Source organism: Ceratotherium simum, chromosome 36, assembly GCF_057802395.1.
Source record: "Ceratotherium simum simum isolate JZ-2026a chromosome 36, ASM5780239v1, whole genome shotgun sequence".
Lineage (NCBI taxonomy): Eukaryota > Metazoa > Chordata > Mammalia > Perissodactyla > Rhinocerotidae > Ceratotherium > Ceratotherium simum.
Genome location: NC_141935.1, coordinates 500,034 through 525,554, shown reverse-complemented (window position 1 = coordinate 525,554; position 25,521 = coordinate 500,034). Strand labels below are relative to the sequence as shown.

At 41.5% G+C, this 25,521-nt stretch overlaps 1 protein-coding gene across 2 annotated transcripts; it reads left to right on the top strand.

Annotated features, from left to right (window-relative positions):
• Positions 1-3,473: 3,473 nt before the first annotated feature.
• Positions 3,474-23,947, top strand: TMEM183A (transmembrane protein 183A). 2 transcript variants are annotated; one of them, XM_014794139.2, is made up of 8 exons: positions 3,474-3,642; positions 3,817-3,906; positions 4,704-4,871; positions 16,229-16,382; positions 17,311-17,491; positions 19,890-19,970; positions 21,808-21,963; positions 23,268-23,947. In XM_014794139.2, exons 1-8 carry the CDS (start codon positions 3,534-3,536, stop codon positions 23,451-23,453), a joined length of 1,125 nt encoding a protein of 374 aa, XP_014649625.1. In that variant the 5' UTR covers positions 3,474-3,533; the 3' UTR covers positions 23,454-23,947. The 2 variants fall into 2 exon arrangements, with proteins under 2 accessions (XP_014649625.1, XP_004438995.1); XM_004438938.3 differs by having other exon boundaries at positions 16,226-16,382.
• Positions 23,948-25,521: the final 1,574 nt, after the last annotated feature.

The following is a 25,521-nucleotide window of genomic DNA, read 5'->3' as shown; positions in this document are numbered from 1 at the left end:
TTTATCTTTCCAAAAAGTCATTTGTTTTCCCATAAATGCCTTTCTTCTCCTCTCCTTCACCTATTAAGATGGTACATAAACCCCCAATTCTAGTCACCTCTTTGAGTTACTCATCACTGAGGCCTCCTGAGTGTATGCATGTTGCACACATAAACTGGTTTTTTCCCCCTCCTGTTAATCTGTCTTTTGTTAGTTTAATTTGCTGGGCTCCAGACACAGAACCTAAGAGGGTAGAGGAAAAAGGTTTTTTTCCCTCACTTACAACGTCATGTAGCTATTAAGAGGAGGAACAGGGATTTAAACCCAGACGTCTGCTTCTAGAATCTGAGCTCTCTGTTTCTACACTACTCTATTTGTTGTTATTATTTTTAACTGAAAGACACCCAGCCTCTATCTGAACTTAACTGGATAACTATTTTACCATATACTATATTTTATAAGGTATAAAAAAAGTTGGTCACAAACAGTTTTCTCTAGATTTAATTAACGTACTTTTCATAGTGCCACTGAATATTATTTTGAATCAGATTCTTCTCAGACCTTCTCCACAGCTTTGGCACATCATGGAAATTCATTGTTTAAGTACCTTTTCAGTTTGTTTTCTATCTTACAAATTTTCTCCATCTTAGCCATTGTTTGACTCCACATGTGTTTAGGCTATTAATATCATTCAAAAGCAAAGCTTTAGTATGATTTTCTTCATTTTAGAGGTAGTATGCTTCAGTGATTTTATATATGGGCTCTGAAGCCAGATAGTCCTCAGTTTGAATTCTGGCTCTGCCACTTGCATGACAAGTACTCAATAAATATCAACTGTTCTTCTAGCATTTTAATCCACTAGAGTGGGATGTCTTGCTTCTGATTTCCCTGTGCTTTCTCTCTTCATGCAGTAGCAGCAAAGAGGAATTATTCACCTAAGGTATCTTTAAATAGCAAGAACCACCACAATTTTAACTACCACCACCACCACAATAATAATAGCTAACATTTATTGTGTGATTACTATCTGTTATTTTAAACACTTGTCACGGATTAATTAATTTATTTCACTAACCCTATGAAGCAGGTGTTATTACTATCTTTAATTTATAGACAAGGAAACTGAGGCCCAGGAAAATTAAGTACTTTTCCAAGGTTATGTAGATATTAAGTGGCAGAGATACTTTTTGAACTCTGACAAGCCTGGCTTCAAAATTCACGCTCTTTATTACTTTTCTATATTGCTTTATTATACCAAACAGCCTCTAATAGGAAATTCTACTGTCATGTATTTCTTCAAATCAGAAGGAATAATTTCCAAATGCCTCTAAAGCAACAGTTCCTAGGCTTTAGGATTTCACAGGCCATTAAAATTCAAAAGAAGATTCTGGCAAACAATGCAGATTTGCCACCTTTAGGTTTTGACAAGAAAGAACTTTAAAAAGCAAACACCACCACCACCACCATTTACCATTAGCACAAAATAAAGGACATTTAATACCAAAAAAGTAGGATGGATATAATCTAGAAAAATAGCATCCTAATGCTATATGTATTCATGAATTGTCCTCAAATTTTCCACTTTGTTGAGCACAAAGATTCTACAACATTCTCCTTCCACCTTGTTCCTAATAGCTAGGCTAATAACTAGATTCCACTTGCATTTAAATATAACAGCGCTTTTAGTAACTTTCACAACTTATCTTTCTAGAAAGCACTTGTATCTTTGGGTCTGAAAGCTAACAGTGCCATAAATGAAAAGTTGTTGCTTTGAAATAAAAGGTGGAATCAGAGATCTATGCATGTTCTGCTCCACTACAGTGGCCACAGGACTTATGGGTCTAAGGGGCCCTGCTTAAGACCTTCTCATTCTTGAAATTTTGAAAGATGAAATAATCAGTTTTGGGATTACCACTTCTTTCATTCCAACGCATTAAAATAGTAATTATACTGCTGAAAATTAGAGAACATTTCAGTTAAAACCTTCAAGTTTGCGATAGTGATGGCATATTAAGAGGGTTTATGTGTTTTGCACCTTTGGTTTTCTCCAGAGTCCCAGTGCCTGAGTGTTTTCAACAGGGTGCCACATGAGCAGAAATCTACATGCATGTGGGTCTTATGAATTCATGTGGGTCTTATGAATTTTTTATTGGTAACAATGTGAAATGAGAAGGCTCAGAATGCCTGCATTCTGAACTTGACTACATGAATTATGTATACAGGGAAAAACTATTTGAAACAATTTTCTTTTCTTTTTATTTTTTTCCCCTTTTTCTCCCGAAAGCCCCAGTAGATAGTTGTATGTTATAGTTGCACATCCTGCTAGTTGCTGTATGTGGGACACCGCCTCAGCATGGCCAGACAAGTGGTGCGACGGTGCGCGCCCAGGATCCGAACCGGGCTGCCAGTAGCAGAGTGTGCACACTTAACCGCTAAGCCACGGGGCCGGCCCCCATGAAACAATTTTCTTTTAGGTAACAGTCTATTAGACTCTTGTTTCATGTTATGACTTTAAATTAATTAAAAAATTAATTAAAAAAATAATTTATTAATAATATTAATAATTCAGCCTCAATTATAATTCCTGATTGATTCAAACCTATTAGCATGAACCTCTGGTAATAGTCTGTTATACAACATTAGTAAAAGCCTAGTAGTTTGCTTCTAATGAACTTCTATGTACCTGGTAATTAGATTAGAAACAGGGCTCTCCTAAGTATCCTAGGGTGGCCCTCTCTGGGGGATCCAGTAGATTGGATGCCCAGTCTCTAAGTGCTGTGCTCCTCAAGCCAGGAATTAGCACCTTTCGGGAGCTGCAAGGACGTTTGGACACAGAACATAACTCTGGACACCAAATAACTTCTTATTCGTACTGGTGACACCAGCCCACGCTCCTGCTCCCTCACGGTTCTGTAACCTTCGCTCAGTGACCTTTTTCTCTCTCAATTCAAAGGAAACACAATATACTTTCCTCATTGATCCTTCTAGTATTTTGTTCGGAGGATGATGGTAGATCGAAAAACTTTTAACACTCCCCCCCGCGCCCCATCTTGAGAATTCAGAAATATATAGCTTTTGCGTGAGAAATTAGAGTGAAGACTCTTATAAACCCATGTTTTCACAGCAGGTGCTCAGCCGGTGCGGCCTGAGATAGAACAGCCCGAGCACTGAGGCTGAAGTGAGCCCGCAGTGTGGACAAAGGCGGCGGCAGGAACACCGAGGAGACCGGAATGTAACCGCAGTGCCGATCACCGCAGGCGCGCGCTCCAGGTCTGGGACACCGACGGTCTAACAAGAGAAACCGCGAGGACCCAACCCGCCGAGGACAGCGGCGACCCGCCTGACAGCCCCGGGAGCAGGTGACCCGTAGGCGCTGGCTGATGACGTACTCTCAGACCAGGCCCTGATTGGTTTCTGAAGAGGGGCGTCGCCCGCCAACGCGACGCGGAGTCCTGCCTGGGTTCTCGCGAGAGCCGCGGGCTCAGGTGCGGGATGGCCGCGGAGCCGGGCGGAGCTGGCCGGCGGCTTGCGGAGCCGCCTCTGCGGCCCGAGACATGGCCCGGGGTCCCGGCCCACTAGGCCGGCCTCGCCCCGACGCGGGCGCCATGCCCAAGAGAGGGAAGCGACTCAAGTTCCGGGCCCACGACGCCTGCTCCGGTCGAGGTGGAGGGGGGCGGAGAGGGGCCGGCCGGCCGGCGGGGGCTGGACCTGCGGGGCGGCGGGGCGCGGGGGCATTGGGTCCGGCCTGCGGGGAGCGGGGTGGCGGGGGGCCGGGCCTGCGGGGCGCGGGGGCCCGGGGGAGAGGCCTCCTCCCGCGAGCCTGGTGCTGTGTTGCAGTGACCGTGGCCGACTACGCCAATTCGGATCCGGCCGTCGTGAGGTCTGGACGGGTCAAGAAAGCCGTGGCCAACGCTGTCCAGCAGGAAGGTAGGCGTCTAACGAGGCTCTCAGCCTCAGGCTGTGAGGACAGACGAGGTGCTTCGTTTTCTTCACTGTTTTTCTCGCATCTCCCCATAAACGTGTTGCTCTCCTCGATGGTTACTCATACGTTCCGGGAGGGGGTGGGGGGAGGGCTAGCCAAGAGCAGTGACGGTAATATTTTATTTGTCTTTGCATTAAAAACCATCTGTGTACTCTCCTGTAATTTCTACTGCTTTCTTCTTACTTGTTAATCTTTTTACTGTAGTTCACACATATTCTCTCCTTACTCTGCAGTTTGCTTCTTTATGCAGTAACCTGAAGTATTCTTTTTCTTTTCCCAAGCTTCTCTTACTGGCAAGCTTTTTACTCATGGGTCCCTGAACTTGTGCTTTTATGACGCCTACTGTCTTCAGCGCAGGAACAGGGTTAAATTGGAATCAGTTCCTCTCAAACATTGCTCCTCAGAATTTATGCAAATAAGAATAGCATTCTCCGTTTGCTTTTATCCTGCAGGGTTTATAGTGGAAGAATGATGCACTCCCCTTTTCTTCCGGCCTGCAGTTGGCACTTCTAAGGAGATAGTTTCTGCAACTTGGGAGTCAGATTGCCCATTGCTTTCCGATTTTTTGTATTTAAAATGCTAAAATTTCTTTCTGTTTAGATTTTCAGCTTTCTTCAGTAGAGTCTCACACTGCTTTTGCTTTTTTTTTTTCCTTTCCCTCATGGATGCTGATATCCTGCCTAAGCCACTCATATTTCTGGGTAGGACTCTGCCATCTCATTCTCTCCTTATTTTCTTCTAGTAAAATCTCTTTGTGGCTTGGAAGCCTCCCAGGTTCCTGCAGTGGAAGCTCTTTCTGGGGCTGGTGAGCCCTGTGACATCATTGACAGCAGTGATGAGATGGATGCCCAGGAGGAGAGCATCCATGAGAGAACCGCCTCTAGAAAAAAGAAAAGCAAGAGGCACAAAGGTACTGGGCTTGCTCTCTCAGGTTATTCATCTAGCCTATGGTGATCACTTGAAGTTGTCACCTTCTCAGTAGCACAAGAGGTGATACCAGTGGAGAACTAGAGTTTGGGTCTTAGTAGTGGGACAGGGTCTAAGAGAACAGGGCTTTCTACTTCTGTCTACATATGAGGGGAAAGGAGATTGGTAAGAGTCAGATTTCTGGAGCTTGAACTCGACTGGAATAGCCATTCATTGAGAACATGTCATTACCAGGTAAAAACCCTTATGGCAACATGTAAACAAAAAGTCTTTGCATTTCTGGATTTCTGAATGCATAAGGAAGCAGAGATGTGACAAAAAATGTTTTCCCAAATATGTGGATTGTATATAACATTTCATTTCAGCTAAAGTTAGATATTATTATGGGCTTTTAAGTGCTCTGCAGTTATTAATGTCTACTGTATGTCTAATAAGTACTTTGGGAAATAGAAAAGTATGTGATAGGTATATCTTAGTAGCGATAAAACTTATGCAAATGAAACAAAAATAAACAGTATATAATGTGCCAAACCATCATTCAGTGGTTTGTTACAAACTTAATGAATCAGACTCCAGCTGTCTCAGTATCCCAGAATAGTTATTCTTAAAGCTAACGTTGTTCTGATGATCAGCTAGAGTTAGGGGGAAGCTAATGTAGTAAATAATGTGTATTTTGGGTCTGAGATCTACCAGAACTTTCACCTCTACTTGAGAATCAGATAACAGATGTTTGTATTTGTTAAAATATATTGAAATAATCAATAAATTAATGAACTGACATTGCTTTGCAATTGCACCAGTTATTGTCAATACCACTCTTTTCCAGAACCCCAAAATTAATATTGACATTCTTGCACTTCTTTGTTCCTTAATTTCTCGCTTCAAGTCCCTACTCATCATCACCATTCTATTAGAGATTTTTTTTTAATAATTTTATTTATTTATTTATTTTTTCCCCCAAATTCCCAGTAGATAGTTGTATGTCATAGTTGCACATCCTTCTAGTTGCTGTATGTGGGACGCGGCCTCAGCGTGGCTGGAGAAGCAGTGCGTCGGTGCGCGCCCGGGATCCGAACCTGGGCTGCCAGCAGCGGAGCATGCGCACTTAACCGCTAAGCCACGGGGCTGGCCCTCTGTTAGAGATTTCTTTTGTTTTTTTTTTTTTGTTTATCTTTGGACACATCCCACAGAAGGGCTTACAAACTTTTTAAACATCTTTATTGAGATAAAATTCATTCCTTTAAAGTGTACAATTCAGTGGTTTTAGTATGTTCACAGAGTTGTGCAGCCATCAACGTTATCTAAGTTTAGAATTTTTCTATCACCCCAAACCTATTAGCATCATTCCTCATTTCTTCCCAACCCTCCCCACATCTGCTCCCCCCTCACCCTCACTTTGTGCAACCAGTAATCTACTGTTTTGTCTCTATAGTCCTATTCTGGACATGTCATATAAATGGAATCATATCACATGTGGTCTTTTGTGTCTAGCTTCTTTCACTTAGCATAATGTCTGGAAGTTCATCCATATTGTAGCATGTATCAGTACTTCATTCCTTTTTATTGCTTGTTATTGGGCTGTTATGAATAATGCTTCTGTGAACACTCAAGGACAAGTTTTTGTGTGGACATATATTTTCATTTCTGTTAGGAGTGAAATTGCTGGATCACCTGTTAACTCTATGTTTAACTTTTGTGGAATCGCCAACCTGTTTTCTGAAGTTTCCGTTTTTATTCTCACCAGCGATGTATGAGAATTCCAGTTTTGCCACATCCTGGCCAACACTTGTTATTGTCTGACTTTTCAAATTATAGCCATCGTAGTGGATGTGAAGTCATATCTCATGGTTTTGATTTGCATTTCTCTGACAGCTAATGATGTTGAGCATCTTTTCATGTGCTTATTGGCCATTTGTATATTTTCTTTGGAGAAATGTCTATTCAAATCCTTTGCTGATTTTTTTTTTTTTTTGGTGAGGAAGATTAGCCCTCTGCTAACATCTGTGCCCATTTTCCTCTACTTTATATGTGGGACGTCTGCCACAGCATGGCTTGATAAGCAGCGTGTAGGTCTGTGCCTGGGATCCGAACCTGTGAACCCAGGCAGCCGAAGCAGAGTGCGCGAACTTAACCAGTATGCCACCGGGCTGGCCCCTTTACCTATTTTTAAATTGGGTTGTTTATCTTTTTATTACTGAGTTGTAAGAGTTCTTTATATATTCAGGATACCACTCACTTATCAGATATATGATTTGTGGCTTACACACTCCTAACTATAATTCATCTTTTACTTCCTTGCTCCACTTTACCCCCATTAGATTCTTCATTCTAGTCAGACTAGTCTTCTTTTTTCCTTCTTCTTTCTTTTAGCTTCTTTTTATTTTTTTAAATTTTTTTATTGATGTCATAATAGTTTATAACATTGTGAGCTTCCAGTTGTACATTATATTTGTCAGTCACCATATAAATGCACCCGTTCACCCCTTGTGCCCACCCCCCATCTCCCTTCCCCCTGGTAACCACCAAACTATTCTCTGTCTGTGTGTTAGTTTATATTTCACATATGAGTGAAGTCATACAGTGTTTGTCTTTCTCTGTCTGGCTTATTTCACTTAACATAATACCCTTCAGGACCATCCATATTGTTGCAAATGGGACGATGTTGTCTTTTTTTATAGCTGAGTAGTATTCCGTTGTATGTGTATATACCACATCTTCTTTATCCAATCATCTGTCGATGGGCACTTGGCTTGCTTCCACTTTTTGGCTATAGTGAATAATGCTGCAGTGAACATAGGGGTGCATAAGTGTCTTTGGATTGTTGATTTCAAGTTCTTTGGATAAATACCCAGAAGTGGGATAGCTAGATTGTAAGGTATTTCTATTTTTAATTTTTTGGGGTTGTGTGTGAGGAAGATTAGCCCTGAGCTAACATCTGATGCAAATCCTCCTCTTTTTGCTGAGGAAGATGGGCTAATATCCATGCCCGTCTTCCTTTACTTTATATGGGATGCCACCACAGCATGGCTTGATAAGCGGTGCATCGGTCTGTGCCCGGGATCTGAACCTCTGAACTCTGGGCCGCCGAAGCGGAGCACGCGAACTTAACTGCAATGCCACTGGACCAGCCCCTCTATTTTTAATTTTTTGAGGGATCTCCGTACTGTTTTCCATAGAGGCTGCACCAGTTTGCATTCCCACCAGCAGTGAATTAGCGTTCCCTTCTCCACATCCTCGCTAACATTTCTTATTTTTTGTCTTGGTGATTATAGCCATTCTAATGGGTGTAAGGTGATATCTTAGTGTAGTTTTGATTTGCATTTCCCTGATGATTAGTGGTGCTGAACATCTTTTCATATGCCTGTTGGCCATCTGTGTATCTTCCTTCGAAAAATGTCTGTTCATATCTTCTGCCCACTTTTTGATCAGGTTGTTTGTTTTTTTGTTGTTCAGTTGTGTGAGTTCTTTATATCTTATGGAGATTAACTGCTTGTCAGATATATGATTTGCAAATATTTTCTCCCAGCTGGTGGGTTGTCTTTTCATTTTGATCCTGGTTTCCTTTGCCTTGCGGAAGCTCTTTATCTGATGAAGTCCCACTTGTTTATTTTTTCTTTTGTTTCCCTTGTCTGAGTAGACATGGAATTTGAAAAGATCCCTCTATGACTGACGTCAAAGAGTGTTCTGCCTATATTTTCTTCTAGGAGTTTTATAGTTTAAGTTCTTACTTTCAAGTCTTTGATCCATTTTGAGTTAACTTTTGTGTATGGCTAAAGATAATGGTCTACTTTCATTCTTTTGCATGTGGCTGTCCAGTTTTCCTAGCACTCTTTATTGAAGAGACTTTCCTTTCTCCATTCTATGTTCTTAGCTCGTTTGTTGAAGATTACCTATCCATATATGTGTGGTTTTATTTCTGTGCTTTCAGTTATTCCATTGATCTGTGTCTGTTTTTGTACCAGTACCATGCTGTTTTGATTATTATAGTTTTGTAGTATATTTTGAAGTCAGTGTTTGTGATGCCTCCAGCTTTTTTCTCAGGATTGCTTTAGCTATTTGGGGTCTTTTGTTGCCCCATATGACTTTTAGGATTCTTTGTTCTGTTTCTGTGAAAAATGTCATTGGGATTCTGATTGGGATTGCATTGAATCTGTAGATTGCTTTAGGTAGTATGGACATTTTAACTATATTTATTCTTCCAATCCACATGCATGGGATATCTTTCCATTTCTTTATGTCATCATCGATTTCTTGCAGTAATGTCTTATAGTTTTCATTGTATAGGTCTTTCACCTCCTTGGTTAAATTTATTCTTAGATATTTTATTCTTTTTGTTGCGATTGTAAATGGGAATGTATTCTTGAGTTCTCTTTCTGTTAGTTTGTTGTTAGAGCATAGATGCAACTGATTTTTGTAAGTTGATTTTGTACCCTGCAACTTTGCTGTAGTTGTTGATTATTTCTAATAGTATTCTCGTGAATTCTTTAGGGTTTTCTACATATAAAATCATGTCATCTGCAAACAGTGAGAGTTTCACTCTTTCATTGCCTATTTGGATTCCTTTTATTCCTTTTTCTTGCCTAATTGCTCTGGCCAGAACTTCCAGTACTATACTGAATAAGAGTGGTGAGAGTGGGCACCCTTGTCTTGTTCTTGTTTTCAGAAGGATGGCTTTCAGTTTTTCCCCATTGAGTATGATGTTGGCTGTGGGTTTGTCATATATGGCCTTTATTATGTTGAGGTACTTTCCTTCTATACCAATATTGTTGAGAGTTTTAGTCATAAATGGATGTTGGATCTTGTCAAATGCCTTCTCTGCATCTATTGAGGTGATCATGTGGTTTTATTCCTCATTTTGTTAATGTGATGTATCACATTGATTGATTTGCGGATGTCGAACCATCCTGGTGTCCCTGGTATAAATCCTACTTGATCATGGTGTATGATCTTTCTAATGTATTGCTGTATCTGGTTTGCCCATATTTTGTTGAGGATTTTTGCATCTATGTTCCTCAGCGATATTGGCCGGTAATTTTCCTTCTTTGTATTGTCCTTGTCTGGCTTTGGTATCAGGATGATTTGGCCTCGTAGAGTGTGTTAGGAAGTGTTCCATCTTCCTCTGTTTTTTGGAATAGTATGAGAAGGGTAGGTATTAAATCTTCTTTGAATGTGTGGTAAAATTCTGCAGAGAAGCCATCTGGTCCTGGACTTTTATTTTTTGGGAGGTTTTTGATTACTATTTCAGTCTCTTTACTTGTGATTGGTCTATTCAGGTTCTCTATTTCTTCTTGATTCAGTTTTGGGAGGCTGTATGAGTCTAAGAATTTATCCATTTCTTCTAGATTGTCGAATTTGTTGGCATATAGCTTTTCATAGTATTCTCTTAAAATCCTTTGTATTTCTGTAGTGTCCATTGTGATTTTTCCTCTTTCATTTATGATTTCATTTATTTGAGCCTTCTTTCTTTTTTTCTTGGTGAGTCTGGCTAACGGTTTGTCAATTTTGTTTGTCTTCTCAAAGAACCAGCTTTTTGTTTCATTGATCCTTTCTACTATTTTTTTGGTTTCAATTTCATTTATTTCTGGTCTAATTTTTATTATTTCCCTCCTTCTGCTGACTTTGGGCTTTGTTTGGTCTTCTTCTAATTCTGTTAGGTGTAGTTTAGGATTGCTTATTTGGAATTTTTCTTGTTTGTTAAGGTGAGCCTGTATTGCTATGAATTTCCCTCTCAGGACCGCTTTTGCTGCATCCCGTGCACGTCGGTATGGTGTATTTTTATTTTCATTTGTTGCCAGATATTCTTTGCTTTCTCCTTTAATTTCTTCAGTGATCCATTGGTTGTTCAGTAGCATGTTGTTTAGTCTCCACATCTTTGTCACTTTCCCAGTTTTTTTCTTGTAGTTGATTTCTAGTTTCATAGCATTATGGTAAGAAAATATGCTTGTTATGATTTCAATATTCTTAAATTTGTAGAGGCTTGCCTTGTTTCTCAGCATATGGTCTATCCTTGAGAATGTTCCATGCATGCTTAAGAAGAACATGTAATCTGCTGTGTTTGGATGGAGTGCTCTCTATATATCTGTTAAGTCCACCTGGTAGTTTTTCATTTGAGTCCACTATTTCCTTATTGACTTTCTGTCCGGATGATCTATCCATTGATGTAAGTGGGGTGTTAAGGTCCCCTACTATTATTATGTTGTAGATATCTCCTTGTAGGTTTGTTAATAGTTGCTTTATGTACTTCGGTGCTTCTGTGTTGGCTGCATATATATTTATAAGGGTTATGTCTTCTTGGTGGACTGTGTTTTATCATTATATATTGCCCCTCTTTGTCTCTCATTACCTTTTTTATCTTGAAGTCAACTTTGTCTGATATGAGTATGGCAACACCTGCTTTCTTTTGTTTGCCATTAGCCTGGAGTATCGTCTTCCATCCCTTCACTCTAAGCCTGTGCTTGTCTTTAGAGCTGAGATGTGTTTCCTGGAGGCAGCAAATTGTTGGGTCTTGTTTTTTAATCGATCCAGCCAGTCTGTGTCTTTTGATTGGGGAATTCAATCCATTTAGATTTGGAGTGATTATTGATATATGAGGGCTTAATGCTGCCGTTTTATTTCTTGTTTTTCAGTTGTTATGTATTTCCGTTGTTTCTTGTCCCCTGTATTTTGGACTGCTAATTCAGTTTGGTGGCACTCTCTGATGGTTTTCTCAGTTTTCTCTTTATTTATCATTTGTGTCTTTGTTCTGATTATTTGTTTAGCAGTACCATGTGATTTGTATAAAAGATCTCGTAGATGAGATAGTCCATTCCCTGATAGCCTCTTGTTCCCTTAGTCTAAGTGGGTTTCATCCCATTCCTCTTCCCCTTCTAAGTTGTTGTCACACTTATTCCACTATGTGTTGTGAATTAGTGGTTAAAATGAAGTGATAATATTTATTTTCTATGTTTTCCTTCCCTTTATCTTTAGAGTTATAATTAAGTGTTTGCTAAGCTGTTCTGATAGAGAGTTCCAATTTTCTGATTTTGTCTGCCTATTTATCTTCTTTCTCAAGGCTTTGTAAACCCTTTCTTTCTTTTTTTTTCAGGTATGAGGGCTTTCTTGATCAAATCTTGTAGAGTGGGTCTTGTGGCAATGAACTCCCTCAGCTTTTGTTTATCTGGGAAAGTTTTTATTTCTCCATCATACCTGAAGGATATTTTCGCTGGGTATTGTATTCTTGGCTGAAAGTTTTTGTCTTTCAAAACTTTGAATATATCATTTTACTCTCTCCTAGCCTGTAAGGTTTCTACTGAAAAATCTGCTGAAAGCCTGATAGGGCTTCCTTTGTAGGTTAATCTCTTCTGCCTTGCTGCTCTAATATTTTTTCTTTATCATTGACTTTTGCCAGCTTCACTAATATCTACCTTGGAGAATGTCTTTTTACATTGATGTAATTAGGAGTCCTCTTGGCTTCTTTTACGTATAATTCCATCTCCTTCTCCAGGTTTGGGAAGTTCTCAATTATTATTTCTTTGAACAAGCTCTCTGCTACTTTTCCCCCTCTGTTCTCCCTCTGGAAGACCTGTAATCGTTATGTTGCATTTCCTAAGTGAATTGGATATTTCTTGGAGAATTTCTTCATTTCTTTTTAGTCTAAGTTCTCTCTCCTCCTCCATCTGAAGCATTTCTGTGTTCCTGTCCTCCACATTGCTAATTCTATCCTCCATATTGTCAGCTCTTTTGTTTAAGGACTCCAGATTTTTCTTTATCTCATCCATTGTATTTTTCATCTCTAACAGTTCTGTTTGGTTTTTCTTTATAGTTTCAATCTCTTTTGTGAAGAATTCTCTCTGTTCAGTAGTTTGGTTCCTGATTTCATGGTACTGTCTTTCAGAATTCTCTTGTAGCTTGTTGAATTTTCTTATGATAGTTGTCTTGAATTTTTTGTCTTTTGGATCGTAGATTTCCATGCCTTCAGGATTGGTTTCTGGGCGCTTGTCTTTTTCCTTCTGGTCTCGAGTATTAATATATTTCTTTATATGATTTGATGGAGTGGATTTGTGCTGGTGCATAGTGATAGTTTCTGGACGCAGGTTCCACCTACTGCCACTTGTGGGGGGGGCGGGAGCTGTGTAATCTGAGCCCACTGCCGTGATCCCTGTCAGGTGTGGCTGTCCGAGCCTGGGTCACTACTTGGGATTGCAGTGGCCCTGTGGGGTCTCCCACTGAATGGGAAAGTAGTCACGTGGGGTGCTCAGGGCTACTGCCGCCTGCTCCCACAGACCCACAGAGTTGTGTTCCCCCCTTCAGGGCCACAGTGGTACTATGGGCATTCATGGAAGCCAGGAGCTTGTTCGCCCAGACTCAGAGCTCAGCTGCCCTCTGTTTCTAGGTCGCACCAGCTGTTGTGTTTGGTGGGCGGGACTTCCCCTCTGGGACTAAGCCAAAGCCACTGCCTGGGACCGCGGTGGGATTGTGGTTTCTCCCACTAGACAAAAGAGTGATCACACAAGGGGCTCAGGGCTACTGCTGCCTGCTCCCACAGTCCTGCCGAGACACGCTTCCCCCCTTTGTTGCCGCAGCAGTACAGTGGGCATTCGTGGCAGCTGGGAGCTTGTTTGCCTGAGCGGCAGCTCAGCCGCCCTCTGCTCCTAGGTTGCACCAGCCTTTGTGCTCGGTGGGCAGGGCTTCCCCACTGGGTCCAAACCTGTACCTCTCTGTGGGCTGCATGGCCCTGAGGGCTCTTCCACTAGATGGGGAAGCAGTCACATGGGGGACTCAGGGTTGCCATCACCTGTTTCCACAGTCACGCTGAGGCATGCTCCCACCCTCGGGACCACAGTGGTGCTATGATTGCTCCAGCCGGGAAAGTAGTTGCATGTGTGTGCTGGGCTGCCTGGGGTCCAGAGGGTGCTCACCTATCTCCACCACCTCCTTGGGTGGGTAGTCCATCCATCTTCAGATATATAGCTGCTTGGGTCTCTCAGGCATCCTGATGTGCTGTGTGAGTGTCCTCCACTGATCGATGAATGTCCTTTTAGTTGTAGTTCGAACGAGGAGAGACACGGAACAGCTCACTCCACCGTGTTGCTGATGCCACTCCTCTTTTAGCTTCTTCTTAATGAAACATATACAAAACAAGAGAGAATAGTGTAATGAATCCCATGTAGCTGTTATGCAGCTTCAACAGTTATCAACTTATGGCCAATTTTGTTTCAACCACTACTTGCCCACTCTCCACCCCAACACACAAACACACACACACTGGATTATTTTAAAACTATTTCCAGATATCCTATTATTATCTCTGTAAGTATTTTGGTAGTTATCTCCAAAAGATAAATAATCTTTGAAAATAAAAAGCATTAGCAAGTCTAAAAAAGTTAGCAGTAATTTCTTAATATCATCAAAATCTCGTTAGACTTGTCTCTCTATTGCCCTCACATATGTCTTGTTTTTCTGAGTATCTAGGCTTCATATTAGCTGTTTATTTCGCTTGGAATATCTTTCCTCTTAACCTATGCCTATCAAAATTCTTTATGTCCTTTATGGCTTATTTCTGTGAAGCTTTCCATTACTGATTCCATTTCTTATGTTTAGAAATTTCTTAATAATTATGTTTAAAACACTGACAATTCTTCAGTAATTACTGAATTTTGTCCCTAAAGACAGAAAATTTTTAATAGCACTCTGCTTTGTAAAAGTCCATACGGGTTTCAATGGTGGAAATTCTGATGGTCATTTTCTTTTTCTTTTTCTTTTTTTGGGAGGAAGATCAGCCCTGAGCTAACATCCATGCCAGTCCTCCTCTTTTTTTGCTGAGGAAGACTGGCCCTGGGCTAACATCTGTGCCTATCTTCCTCCACTTTATATGGGACACCGCCACAGCATGGCCTGACAAGTGGTACCTCTGTGCGCACCTGGGATCCAAACGTGGGCCGCCAGCAGCGGAGTGCGTGCACTTAACAGCTACGCCACAGGGCCAGCCCCATTTGCCTTTTCTTTCAGGGAGAGATTTAACGTGGGAGATGGTGGGGCCCAGACATGGTAGACTAAGCCTTAGATGGTAACTGGAGATTACAAGAAAGGATAGGAACCAGAAGGATATTGTTTCAGAGGCGCTGGTCTCTGTTATGAAGAACCTAACGCAAGAATCTGATTGAGTCATAGAGCTGCAGGAAGCAGTTAGCTAGAAAAGCAGAGGCAGCTTCTGGGAGTTGGGGTAGGGCCTTTTTCCCCAGGAAAGAGAAAGAAGAAAACTGGTTTTTGGGTAGTTTTGTGACTAGGTCTGAATTAAAGGTTAGGGCTAGCGTTAGCCCAGATTCAGGTGTCTTTATGGAGTGTGAGTTTTTACTTGAACCTGAGATATATAGTGGACCTCAGGGTTAAGAGAATTAAACACTAATGAGGTCTGAAGGAGGAGGAATTGGGGCTACGTTATCACAGGGTGTCTTTGAATACTGAATGCCTGTGGCCAGGATCATAGGTCAAACTGGAAATAAAACACTGAGAAACTAGCTGAAAAGAAACATGTCTACAGACAGTTATTGAATGAGGAAAACATACTGTAATGAGCCAGCCCTGATGGCCTAGTGGTTGAAGTTCCACATGTTCCACGTAAGCAGCCCAGCATAGGACCACACCACTCGTCTGTCAGTAACCATGCTGTGATGGTGGCTCACATAGAAGAACTAGAAGGCCTTACAACTAGAATATACAACTATGTACTGGAGCTTTGGAGAGGGGGAAAAAAAAGAAAGGAAGATTGGCAACAGATGTTAGCTCAGGGCCAATCTTTCCAGCAAAAAAAAAAAATACACTGTAACGTCCCTGGTTTTTTATTTAGTTTGCACTCTGAGGTTTCCACATTCCATCTTACAGTCAGTTTTGTTTTGTTAATGACTAAGTGAAGAGACTGTTTGGTGGGTGGGACTGTGAGGGAGATCAAGGGCAAAGCTGGAACTGGGAGTCAAAACCTGGTTCTGTTTACCTTGATGAGGTGGCAGTCTGTTTTCTTATTAGTAAAATGGGCACAATAATAGTTTCCTTATTTCTGTTGAAGGATTATTAGAGTTGAATGGTATAATGTATGCAAAAGGTACTTTGAAAACTTCAAAATAGTGTAAATAGTTGTTAAATAAAGGCCTTAAGAACAAGACCTGTTCATTTGGGCAACGGGAACCCAAAGTTTCCAACAGCTTAAATAAGCAGGAAATGATGAGTTTGAGAGTATTTCTTGGACCTATAAAGGTTAAAACCTTTTTCTTAACTGTCCCAGCCCTGGGAGAATGGAATGATTGGAGATCTTTAGATATGCGTGTGATAGAAGGCCGAAGGTAATATTCTTTTCTGTTTCAGAAGATCTGGATGGGGCTGGAGAAGAGTATCCCATGGATATTTGGCTCTTGCTAGCCGCCTATATCCGTCCTGAGGACATTGTGAATTTTTCCCTGATTTGTAAGAACGCCTGGACTGTCACTTGCACGGCTGCCTTTTGGACCAGGTTGTACCGAAGGTGCGACACAGAGGGCTCGCTCTGTTGTGTGTGTGGCTGAGTTCATTGCTGCTTCTGATTTGGAGCTGTTCCCTGGATGGTCACCTCTTTTCACTTTCTCTGCTCCAGGCCTGGGCGTGAGCCTAGGTTTGGACTCCTTGAGCCCTTCTCTAATTTAAATTTGATATTATTAATTCATCCAGGTTATTGTCTTCCCTATGGTTGCCCCCTCCCCTCCATCCAGTATCCCCTTTCTGAAAAAAGTCTTGCTTCAGGTCTCAAAAAGAACTGTCCTTGACTTTTCTTCAGAGTTTATCTTAGCTAGAATATTCATGAGCTACAGATGCCTATCTACTTATCTTTCCAACTGGGCTTAGTTTCTTAGGTTTGCTAGTCATCTTGAAGTGTCATGTAGTTCTTGTACTTATGCTGCCCTACATGTAGTTGTAGTGGTGAGGAGAGAGTGGATGATATGGTAGTAAGAGGGCTAGCTTTGGACGCCGAGTGCAGAAGGGGAGTGAAGATTCTGAACTGCCAGTGAGGATGTGGTGGGAAGGGATGTTGTAGCAGGGAGTAGAGAGCTTGCTGAGACGTGTGACAGGAGAGCCTGGTGGCCCTTCCATAGTACACGTTCTTTTTGAGCAACTAAAGTATATTTTACTGATATCAAGTCAGAGACTTGCCCTTTTTTTAGAGTGAAATAGTGAGGATTTAAAATTTTAAAATGGATGGAGAAGTGCAGGATTACAAGGTATATATGAATTCTGAGAAGTGAAGGAGATGATGGTGTGTGTGTGTGTGTATGAGAATGAGAGAGAGCGAGCGCGCTGGGGATAAACTACTGGCCAGCGGAATAGTACAGTCATGCAGAGACCAGGAGTCCTAGGAGGCTGACCCACAGCAGGAGAGACAGGTCACCTGTTGGTAGGAGTAATGTGTCATGTTTCAGGCACTACACATTGGATGCCTCTCTGCCTTTGCGCCTGCGACCAGAGTCAATGGAGAAGCTGCGCTGTCTCCGGGCATGTGTGATCCGATCTCTGTACCATATGTATGAGCCATTTGCTGCTCGAATCTCCAAGAATCCAGCCATTCCAGAAAGCACGCCCAGCACATTAAAGAATTCCAAAGTAAGTGAGAATTAGTGTTGGGGTTCAACTAATGGGCTCTTGTATGGTGGGCCTGTTATCATGGCTTATCTCAGCTTCCTTGATGGGGAGGCCTCTGGCTTTAGGTACCAGGCTGCTAGGGGACTAATGTAAACTTTCAGGGCTCAGGGATTTCACTTCTCTAAGACATTCCTGCTGTGCTGGGCTGGCTTACCTTATCTTTACCTTAGAGCTTTCTTGTGCTTGTAGGATATTCCTTATTCTCTTTGTTTTAATTTATTTTCATGCATTGTACATTGGACCACTTTAGATGGCTTTGATGGTTTGGGCTAAGAAGAGCACAATTCAAGTGGTAGATGTAAACTGTAATTCTTAAAAGGTGCTTTAAATCATGATACAAAGATACAACATCAACAGCTTACTAATTTTCTCTAATATGACCTTGATGTCTGTGATTCCTCTTTCTTGTTGACCTCCTTTGAGGATTCTGGTGTAGACTTGACTCCATTAGTTGCTAAGTGCCCGCTGTTGCCAGGTTCTGGACTGGGTCATTTCAGAGACTGTCAGGTACTCCCACTCACTCATAGACTTTAGCACCCTAAAATTCTTCCTGTGTTCTGGGCTGTTTCTTGTATCTCGGGATTTCCTCAGTGGTTTATATTCATACATTGTATTCAAGTTTCTGGCATTCTTCTGATTTGTCATTAGGTCTGTTAGCCTTTGGTCCATTCTCTCCTTTTTTCCTCTATGATGAAATACCTAGTCAGCGCACCTTTGCCAAGCTAGACTTATTTAGGCAAGTTGATGTCTCAGCTTTTTTCTCATTCAGCTAATACCATTGTCTAAATTTTATATCTTTTGAGTTTATGGGTAATTTTTATTATTCCTCCTACCCAAAATCTGGTGTTCTGTAGCACTTCTTATTCTCTTGTATTTTGTTTTTGTGCTTTGGATGTTATGTAATGATTCCTCTCTCCTAGTTTAGCTCTAGTATGATACATATTGATTAAAAAGGTACTGTTGATTTCAAGATCATCAAGGTTTTTCCCAGGGCCATTGGTTGAATTCTATTTAAGATCACACTAGCTGATGGATTTAAGGCAGGAGTAGAATGCTGGATGAGTAGAATTTCTCCCAGGAGCTGCTTCTGCTTGTAATGTGAGTGGACAGTATCATCTCACATTAGTCTCCCTCCCCTAGAAACATTCGATAGTATCAGACTCACTGTGGTGAGGTGGGAAGCATCCTAAAGCTAACCATGCCAGGTGCAAATTAGTTGCTGGGAGCAGAGCAGCATTGGGCAAACTCCTTAAGCTTGACACATCCTAGCGGCTCCAGTGCACAATGCAAGAGCTACTGCCTAATTCTGAAACACCCATGTCTTCATATTCTTATCACTGTATATTAATTTTTTGAAAGTAGACTATAAAAAGCCAAGGTGGCATGATAACTAATGTGTTAATCTGGATAGGAAGCCCAGGCCACCTGGCTGCTTCTTTGTGCCTTGTTGTTAGAGATCTTCTGAAGAGGATATGGGACCTGCAGTGGCAGGTGTCCCATGCATGGCTTTGCCACTTGTATAACCACAATCGCATGGCATTCAGGGAATTGCCAGCATGCCTAAAGGAAGTCGTCCCATGTTCTTGGACTCCAGCTTTTCGTATTTGATTCTCCCTCTCTTTCTTTTCAGTAGCATAGCTTATGTGGGACACTGGAGCCGTTGTGATGGCAGCAGAAGTGTTTGCCCCTTAAAGCCAAGCCCATTATTTTTGATGGAACAGCAGGACGTACAGGGCATGTCTGAAGGGCAGGACAGCTGGCACGGCGGACGACCCACCCCTTATCCCCTGGGAGGTACTTAACTTCTTGTGCTTAACCCTGGCTGTAGCCTGACTTTCACTGAGGGGCTTGCTCTAGACTGAATTCAGCCCAGCTCTGTAGCCTCCACACCGCTGTCTGCTCCCAGAAGGTCCTGAGTGGCTTGCTCCTATTCCAGGGCCAGCCATCTCTGCCTGCCTTGTGGCTTTGTCATCATCTTGCCTGGTGGCTACTGGCTGCCCTTATGTTTTAATATAGAGGAGTGGCCTGCTGAATCAGAGAGTGCCCCAGTCTCCAGAGACCATGTTTCTGTCTTTGAAGATAAGAACAATAGGGGTTGACCTCAGTAGCCTCTGAGGTTGACTTATATTGGTTCCTCTTCTCTTTAGTGAATAGCCCTGGGATTGCCTCTTTTCATGTTTCACCAGTGTCAAATTGGGGGGTCTCCATCTGTGCCAAAGTAAAATCTCAGCATGGGCTGTGGCTGGCTTTAGAGCTGTCAGAAAGGTTTTTGCTTATTACTTTTTGTTTTCTTATTTTGATTTTTTTCTTTTCTATCATTTATTTATTTTTGGTTTATTTTATTTTTATTTTCTTACAGTGCTTACTTTTCTGGTGCAGAAAGATTGTTGGGAACAGACAGGAACCAATGTGGGAATTCAACTTCAAGTTCAAAAAACAGGTATGCAGTCGTATCTTCTCTTTGTTTTTCAGGTAATGTCTTGTTCTAAAAAATTTCACTAGGCATAAAATTGCCTTATTAAAATCAAAACTTATAATAATTCCATGAAAAGAAAAGGAAGAAGGAACTATTCTGTATGAAGGAGACACAAAGATCTATTAGCTTAATGCCAAGAGTAAACCTTGAGTGGATACTGGATCGGGGAACAAAGAGCTATAAAAGACATTTTTGAGACAATTAGAGATTTGAATATGCTGTGGATATTAGATGATATGAAATTGTTAATTTTCTTAGGTGTGATAATATTGTGGTTATATGTCAGTGTCTGTATTCATGCTGGATAAGGATGGAGTGTCACTGTTACTTTCAAGTGGGTTTGCACTCCCTTGAAGTGTGTGTGATTTATATGTGTGCATATATATAAAATGAGAGGTGGAGGGAACAAACGTGGCAAAATACCCAGTGGTAGAGGGTCCACAGGAGGTTACTGCACTATTTCTGTGTATTTGAAGACTTCCTGAAAGTGGGAAAAAGGGGAAAACTTGTTATAATGTACTGAGGTTATTTGCCTTAAAATGTTTTTGTTCAAAGCAAATGTACTTGAAAACAACAATAACTTACGTGGTTTTACGTCTGAGGCGATTTGGGGAAGCCCTGAGGAGGGGGACTGCCAAAGGCTATTAATAAGAAGAGCAGGTACTCTGCCCTCTATCTCTGCCTGCTGCTTGGGCTGCCCCTGAGCTCTGGCCACCATGAGGGTCTGTTTTACTTGTTTTTGCTTTTTGTCGTCAGCAGTCTCATTTCTCCTGTCTGTCTCCCCTACTTAGTATCCCACGGAGGAGACACGTTACAATTAGTTATCCCTCACTTGATGGCAGGTGAGTTATAGAGAAGTTTGTAATTAAAGCAAATCATATTTTCTATTGATTTTTTTCAAAAACATCTTTCTAGGGAAGAATTTTGACTCTGATCATTTGCTTTTAATAAGATGTCCATAGTCGGTGATATCCGTTAGATGTTGGTAGCAAGTCCCCCATAGGACCTTTCTGGGGAGGCGCTGAGGGGCAGTCTTAGCAGTGTATAAGCCGAGGCCAGAAGTACTGAGGAGAGGGAATGCCGAGATTCCTCGAGTTCTGAGACTTGTTTTTTTGTGAGGAAGATCAGCCCTGAGCTAACATCCGTGCTAATCCTCTTCTTTTTGCTGAGGAAGACCGGCTCTGAGCTAACATCTATTGCCAATCCTCCTCCTTTTTTTTTTTTTTCTTTTTTCCCCAAAGCCCCAGTAGATAGTTGTATGTCATAGTTGCACATCCTTCTAGTTGCTGTATGTGGGACGTGGCCTCAGCATGGCCGGAGAAGCGGTGTGTCGGTGAGCACCCAGGATCTGAACCTGGTCCGCCAGTAGTGGAGCGCTTGCACTTAACCGCTAAGCCACGGGGCCGGCCCAAGTTCTGAGACTTGAGACTCTTGTTTCATGGTGCCTGGGGTTCAAGGGCTGCTTCTGCTTCCAGCCCTGTGTGTAGCAGTTCTTGGGAGTCTGACAACAGTGGAGAGCCTCTGATAGAGCTGTAAGTTTCCATTTCTTGCCAGATGGCAGGAAATACCATCTAAATGAAGCATACACCCACTGCCACACTGCTCATCCAAATGTGTTTCCTCTTCTTTCAAAGGGCAGGTTTTCCTTGATTTGTATAAAAACTGGTATGCAAAAGAGAGAGGAGATAGTAGAAAAATGGATCTCATTAGCTGTAGTTGAGCTGTAGGATTTTCATTGGCGGAGTCCTAGAGCCTTAAACATTTCCTCTAAGCCACTGAAGTAATTCTCAGTTCTCTTCAGTCCCCTAGATTGAAGAGCAAGTGTATGGGAGGGTTGCAGCCTCCCATTCAGTATGAGGATGTTCATACCAACCCAGACCAGGACTGCTGCCTACTGCAGGTCACCACCCTCAATTTCATCTTTATTCCAATTGTCATGGGAATGATATTCACCCTGGTAAGTGGAGACAGGATGGCATCCTCAGCTCTTTCATAGACTCTCACTATACCTAGGGTTTGAAAGAAATTTGTAACTTTAACCATTGAGGAAGAAATTTTTGCAGAATAATAAAAAAAAGTCAGAAAGCAGAGTTGTATATTAAGAACAGACAGATTTGTGGAGCAATTAATTATGTCTGAGAATATTTTACCTCTGTTTCCTTCTTTATAGTAAAGGGAATGTTTTTGCATCTCTTGGGTAGTGATCATTAATGTTTGAGAAACATTATCCCCTTAGGGGTAATGATGAGACTTATACTTGAGCACTGTATGTCAAGACCTTGAGGCATACGTGTGGTGTCATAAAGGGAATATTAAAATGTAGGGTGACCAGCTCTGTCCTTTGTGATGCTCTGACTATTCAAGGCTTAGCCTAAGAATTAGATTAGGAAACAACACATATGCCTCTGGCATATTTTCCAGGCTTAAAAAATTTTAGACTGGATTGGCAGCTGGAGAGTTCATGCAGTTTATCTTTGCTGTATTTTAGGGTTATGTTCAGAGATATGTGGGGGTCCCCCCACACACTGAAAATAGCTTTATTCTTTTTTTAATGGTAAAATAAATAATGCGTACTTCATGTAAAGAATTTAAGTAATACATAAATACATTGAGAAAGTAAAGGTGACTTAGACTTCCACTATCCTATAACTGCAGTTAACCTTTTGGAAGCTGTTCTGTAATGTATACACCCACTGTCTTTCAGTAATTTTGTATAATTGAGATTGTTATACATGCTGCTTTTATTGTAGGTCTCTCTCCCCTCCCTCCAGGTTAAGCCATGTGAATGACCTAGCTATATACTCATACTCCATGTACTTCATACTCACACAATTCTAGACAGACCTACATGTACATAAACATGTTGAAAGATTTTGTGGTTTATTTTATAAAAAATGCGATCACATGTGTTTCATGCATCTTGCTTGACTTGCTCAACAATATCTCATCAAAATCCCTGTATCTCTTACAGCTCTAATCCAGTTTGTAAAAGTTGGCTTCGATGCCAGTCTTTGTGCATGTATCTTAATTTACTCAGCCATTTGAGAAGCTTTCTTAAGCATAGTTTAAATATATGAAGCTAAGAAGAACTTACAAAAATCACTTAACTTTTTACATCTTTGCAAAGGTATTGGTATTATAATTTAGAGATTATCTTGTGGCCTAGCCAGTGTAATTTTGTCTAGACTGTCTCATTTCAGAGTGAGCCGTAGGAAAACAAGGTTGTTTAATTTGGGTACTGAATTTGCTTTTCCTTCCCAGTTTACTATCAATGTGAGCACGGACATGCGGCATCATCGAGTGAGACTGGTCTTCCAAGATTCTCCTGTCCGTAGTGGTCGGAAACCGCGCAGTGACCAGGGTGTGCAAGTCATCCTGGACCCAGTGCACAGCGTTCGACTCTTTGACTGGTGGCATCCTCAGTATCCATTCTCCCTGAGAGCCTAGTTACTGCTTCCCATCCCTGTGGGTAGCCCTGAGCTAGGCCAGTCCATTAGTAATTGGATCCCAGTTTGGAAGGGGTGGCTGGATGGTATATCAGGTTAGTAATGCACATGCTCTTCAGGTTCCTGGAGCTCCTGTTAGGGGAAGGAGAAGGAGTGAATCAAGAGGAAAAACAACTATGATTTATAAACATATTTTAATGTAAAAATTTGCATTTGAAAGGAGAAGCCTGGCCCTATTTTCTGCGTTAAACCCCTTTTGGTGCTATTGAGTTTGTTCTTTATTATTTTCTCCAGCAAAAATGAATGATCTTGCTCTAGAGAAAAATTAAACTCTTGAATCTCCAAACAAGGAAGTTTCAGCATTCCCTCCTGGATCAGAGGAACCTTAGAGGCCTACAGCTGTTGCTGTGTTGCTTCCAATTAGCTGCCCCTCAAATTCAAGTGAATATTTTCTTTTCTCCCTTTACTCTTCAGAAATAAAGCAAGTGAAAAGTTTTTCAGAGTCTTAGAAGATTGACTTGTGTATCTTTGTTTAAAAATGATTTTTGGATATTTATTACATAAGTATTCTTTTGCCAGTTTTGGATTTTAGGAATTTTTTTGCATGAAGCTGATATGGTCATAATAACTTTGTGCCCTTGTACTGTACTAGGAATTTTACATAATCTGTCTAATTCTCACAGTCCTGCAAGGTAGGTGATAGTATTCCCATTCTGTGGTTCAGAAAGTGAATCAGTGACTTGCTCATAACAGCCAGGAAATGGCAGAGCCAGGATTCTGCCCCAGGTCTTTTTGCTATACCACAGTTAAAAAGGTTAGTCCCGTTTTTCTTGAGGTAGATGGTGGCAGAAGGAGTAGGCAAAGTGTACAAAGGGTGAGTCAGATTTGACTGTGGTATACCTTATCCCTCATTGTCCTGAAAGGTATGTAAAATTGATGAAAGAATCTTTCACATATGTGTTTCTAAGTAAAATGTCAAACAAACCAAGAAAGTTATTGCAGGAAGGATAGTGATATTTTCATTGAATTGTTAGAAATGTATTTATTATGCTGAAGGTCATTAAAAAAATGCCTCCCATGTTGAAACCAGCCTGTTGAACAGTAAGCACTTGGTGACTTTGCTCTGCTCTGTCCTGTGCTGCCTCTCGTCCTATGTGCCTGCAGGAGCCTGGCCTCCCGTCCCTGCAGACATGCTAGTGTCTTGTAGGTCACAGGATTGCTGTCGCTGGTGTACTCTGAGAAGAGGATCATGGGTGGGTTGTTTTGTTTTGTTTTGCTAACAAGATAACCTTGCTGCTTGTGTTTGCCTCTCGCCCCCCCAAATTAGCCTGTGAGCTGGATATTAGCTGGATATTGCCATGAGGTGGGCATTAAGATGATATTCTTTAAATTTGAAAATCTTGTGGGGGCAGTTCTTACCATGAGCCAAACTGCTAAATTAGTGTGTTGTTTTTTCCTTACCATCCTCCCTACCCGCTGCTATTTAAAGGATATTTTTAGGAAGCATCTGCTTAATACTGCTGCTGACAGCTAACCTTACCCCACACTGAGGGTGGTACTAGAGCTGTTCACACAGAAAGTGAGCCTGTGTCAGTGAAAAAAAGAATTTGGGCATTTAAATGATAAAAACAAAAAACCCAAGGACAATAAGCGCCTTGCAAATCTCTACAATCAGAAGTTGCCTCTGAAGTGGGAGGACAGAGGCAGAGTCCCTGGTTCCCTGAACTGAAGATGCCATGGAGCAGAAGGACATTGTCCTGGTGGGTTGTATGTCTCCCTTTAGGAGTTACTTTTAAAAGGGAGTGAAATAAATTTGGCTTAATAATTGTGTTCTGACTCAACTTCCGAGTTTTTGTATCAAACTCCATGGTAGGATGATAGGTATAATATTAGATATTGCCTCAGCTGTTCTCTTAGCATAATATTGACAAACTCTTGGTGAAGTGTGTTATCAGTGGTTGTCATGGCTTCAGCCTTCCCTCTGCATTGGCTGAATTGTCTTTTCTAGGATGATTCATGTCTTATTAGTGAAAGGATATGAAGTGTCTCAGGGAATTCCTTTTGATGAG

What these genes read in the sequence shown, in the direction of transcription:
- TMEM183A (XM_004438938.3), top strand. Translation starts at nt 3,534, where the DNA reads ATGGCCCGGGGTCCCGGCCCACTAGGCCGGCCTCGCCCCGACGCGGGC. An exon ending in CAACGCTGTCCAGCAGGAAG is followed by an intron (nt 3,907 to 4,703) that starts GTAGGCGTCTAA and finishes ATTTTCTTCTAG; the next exon opens with TAAAATCTCTTTGTGGCTTG. An exon ending in GCACATTAAAGAATTCCAAA is followed by an intron (nt 17,492 to 19,889) that starts GTAAGTGAGAAT and finishes ATTTTCTTACAG; the next exon opens with TGCTTACTTTTCTGGTGCAG.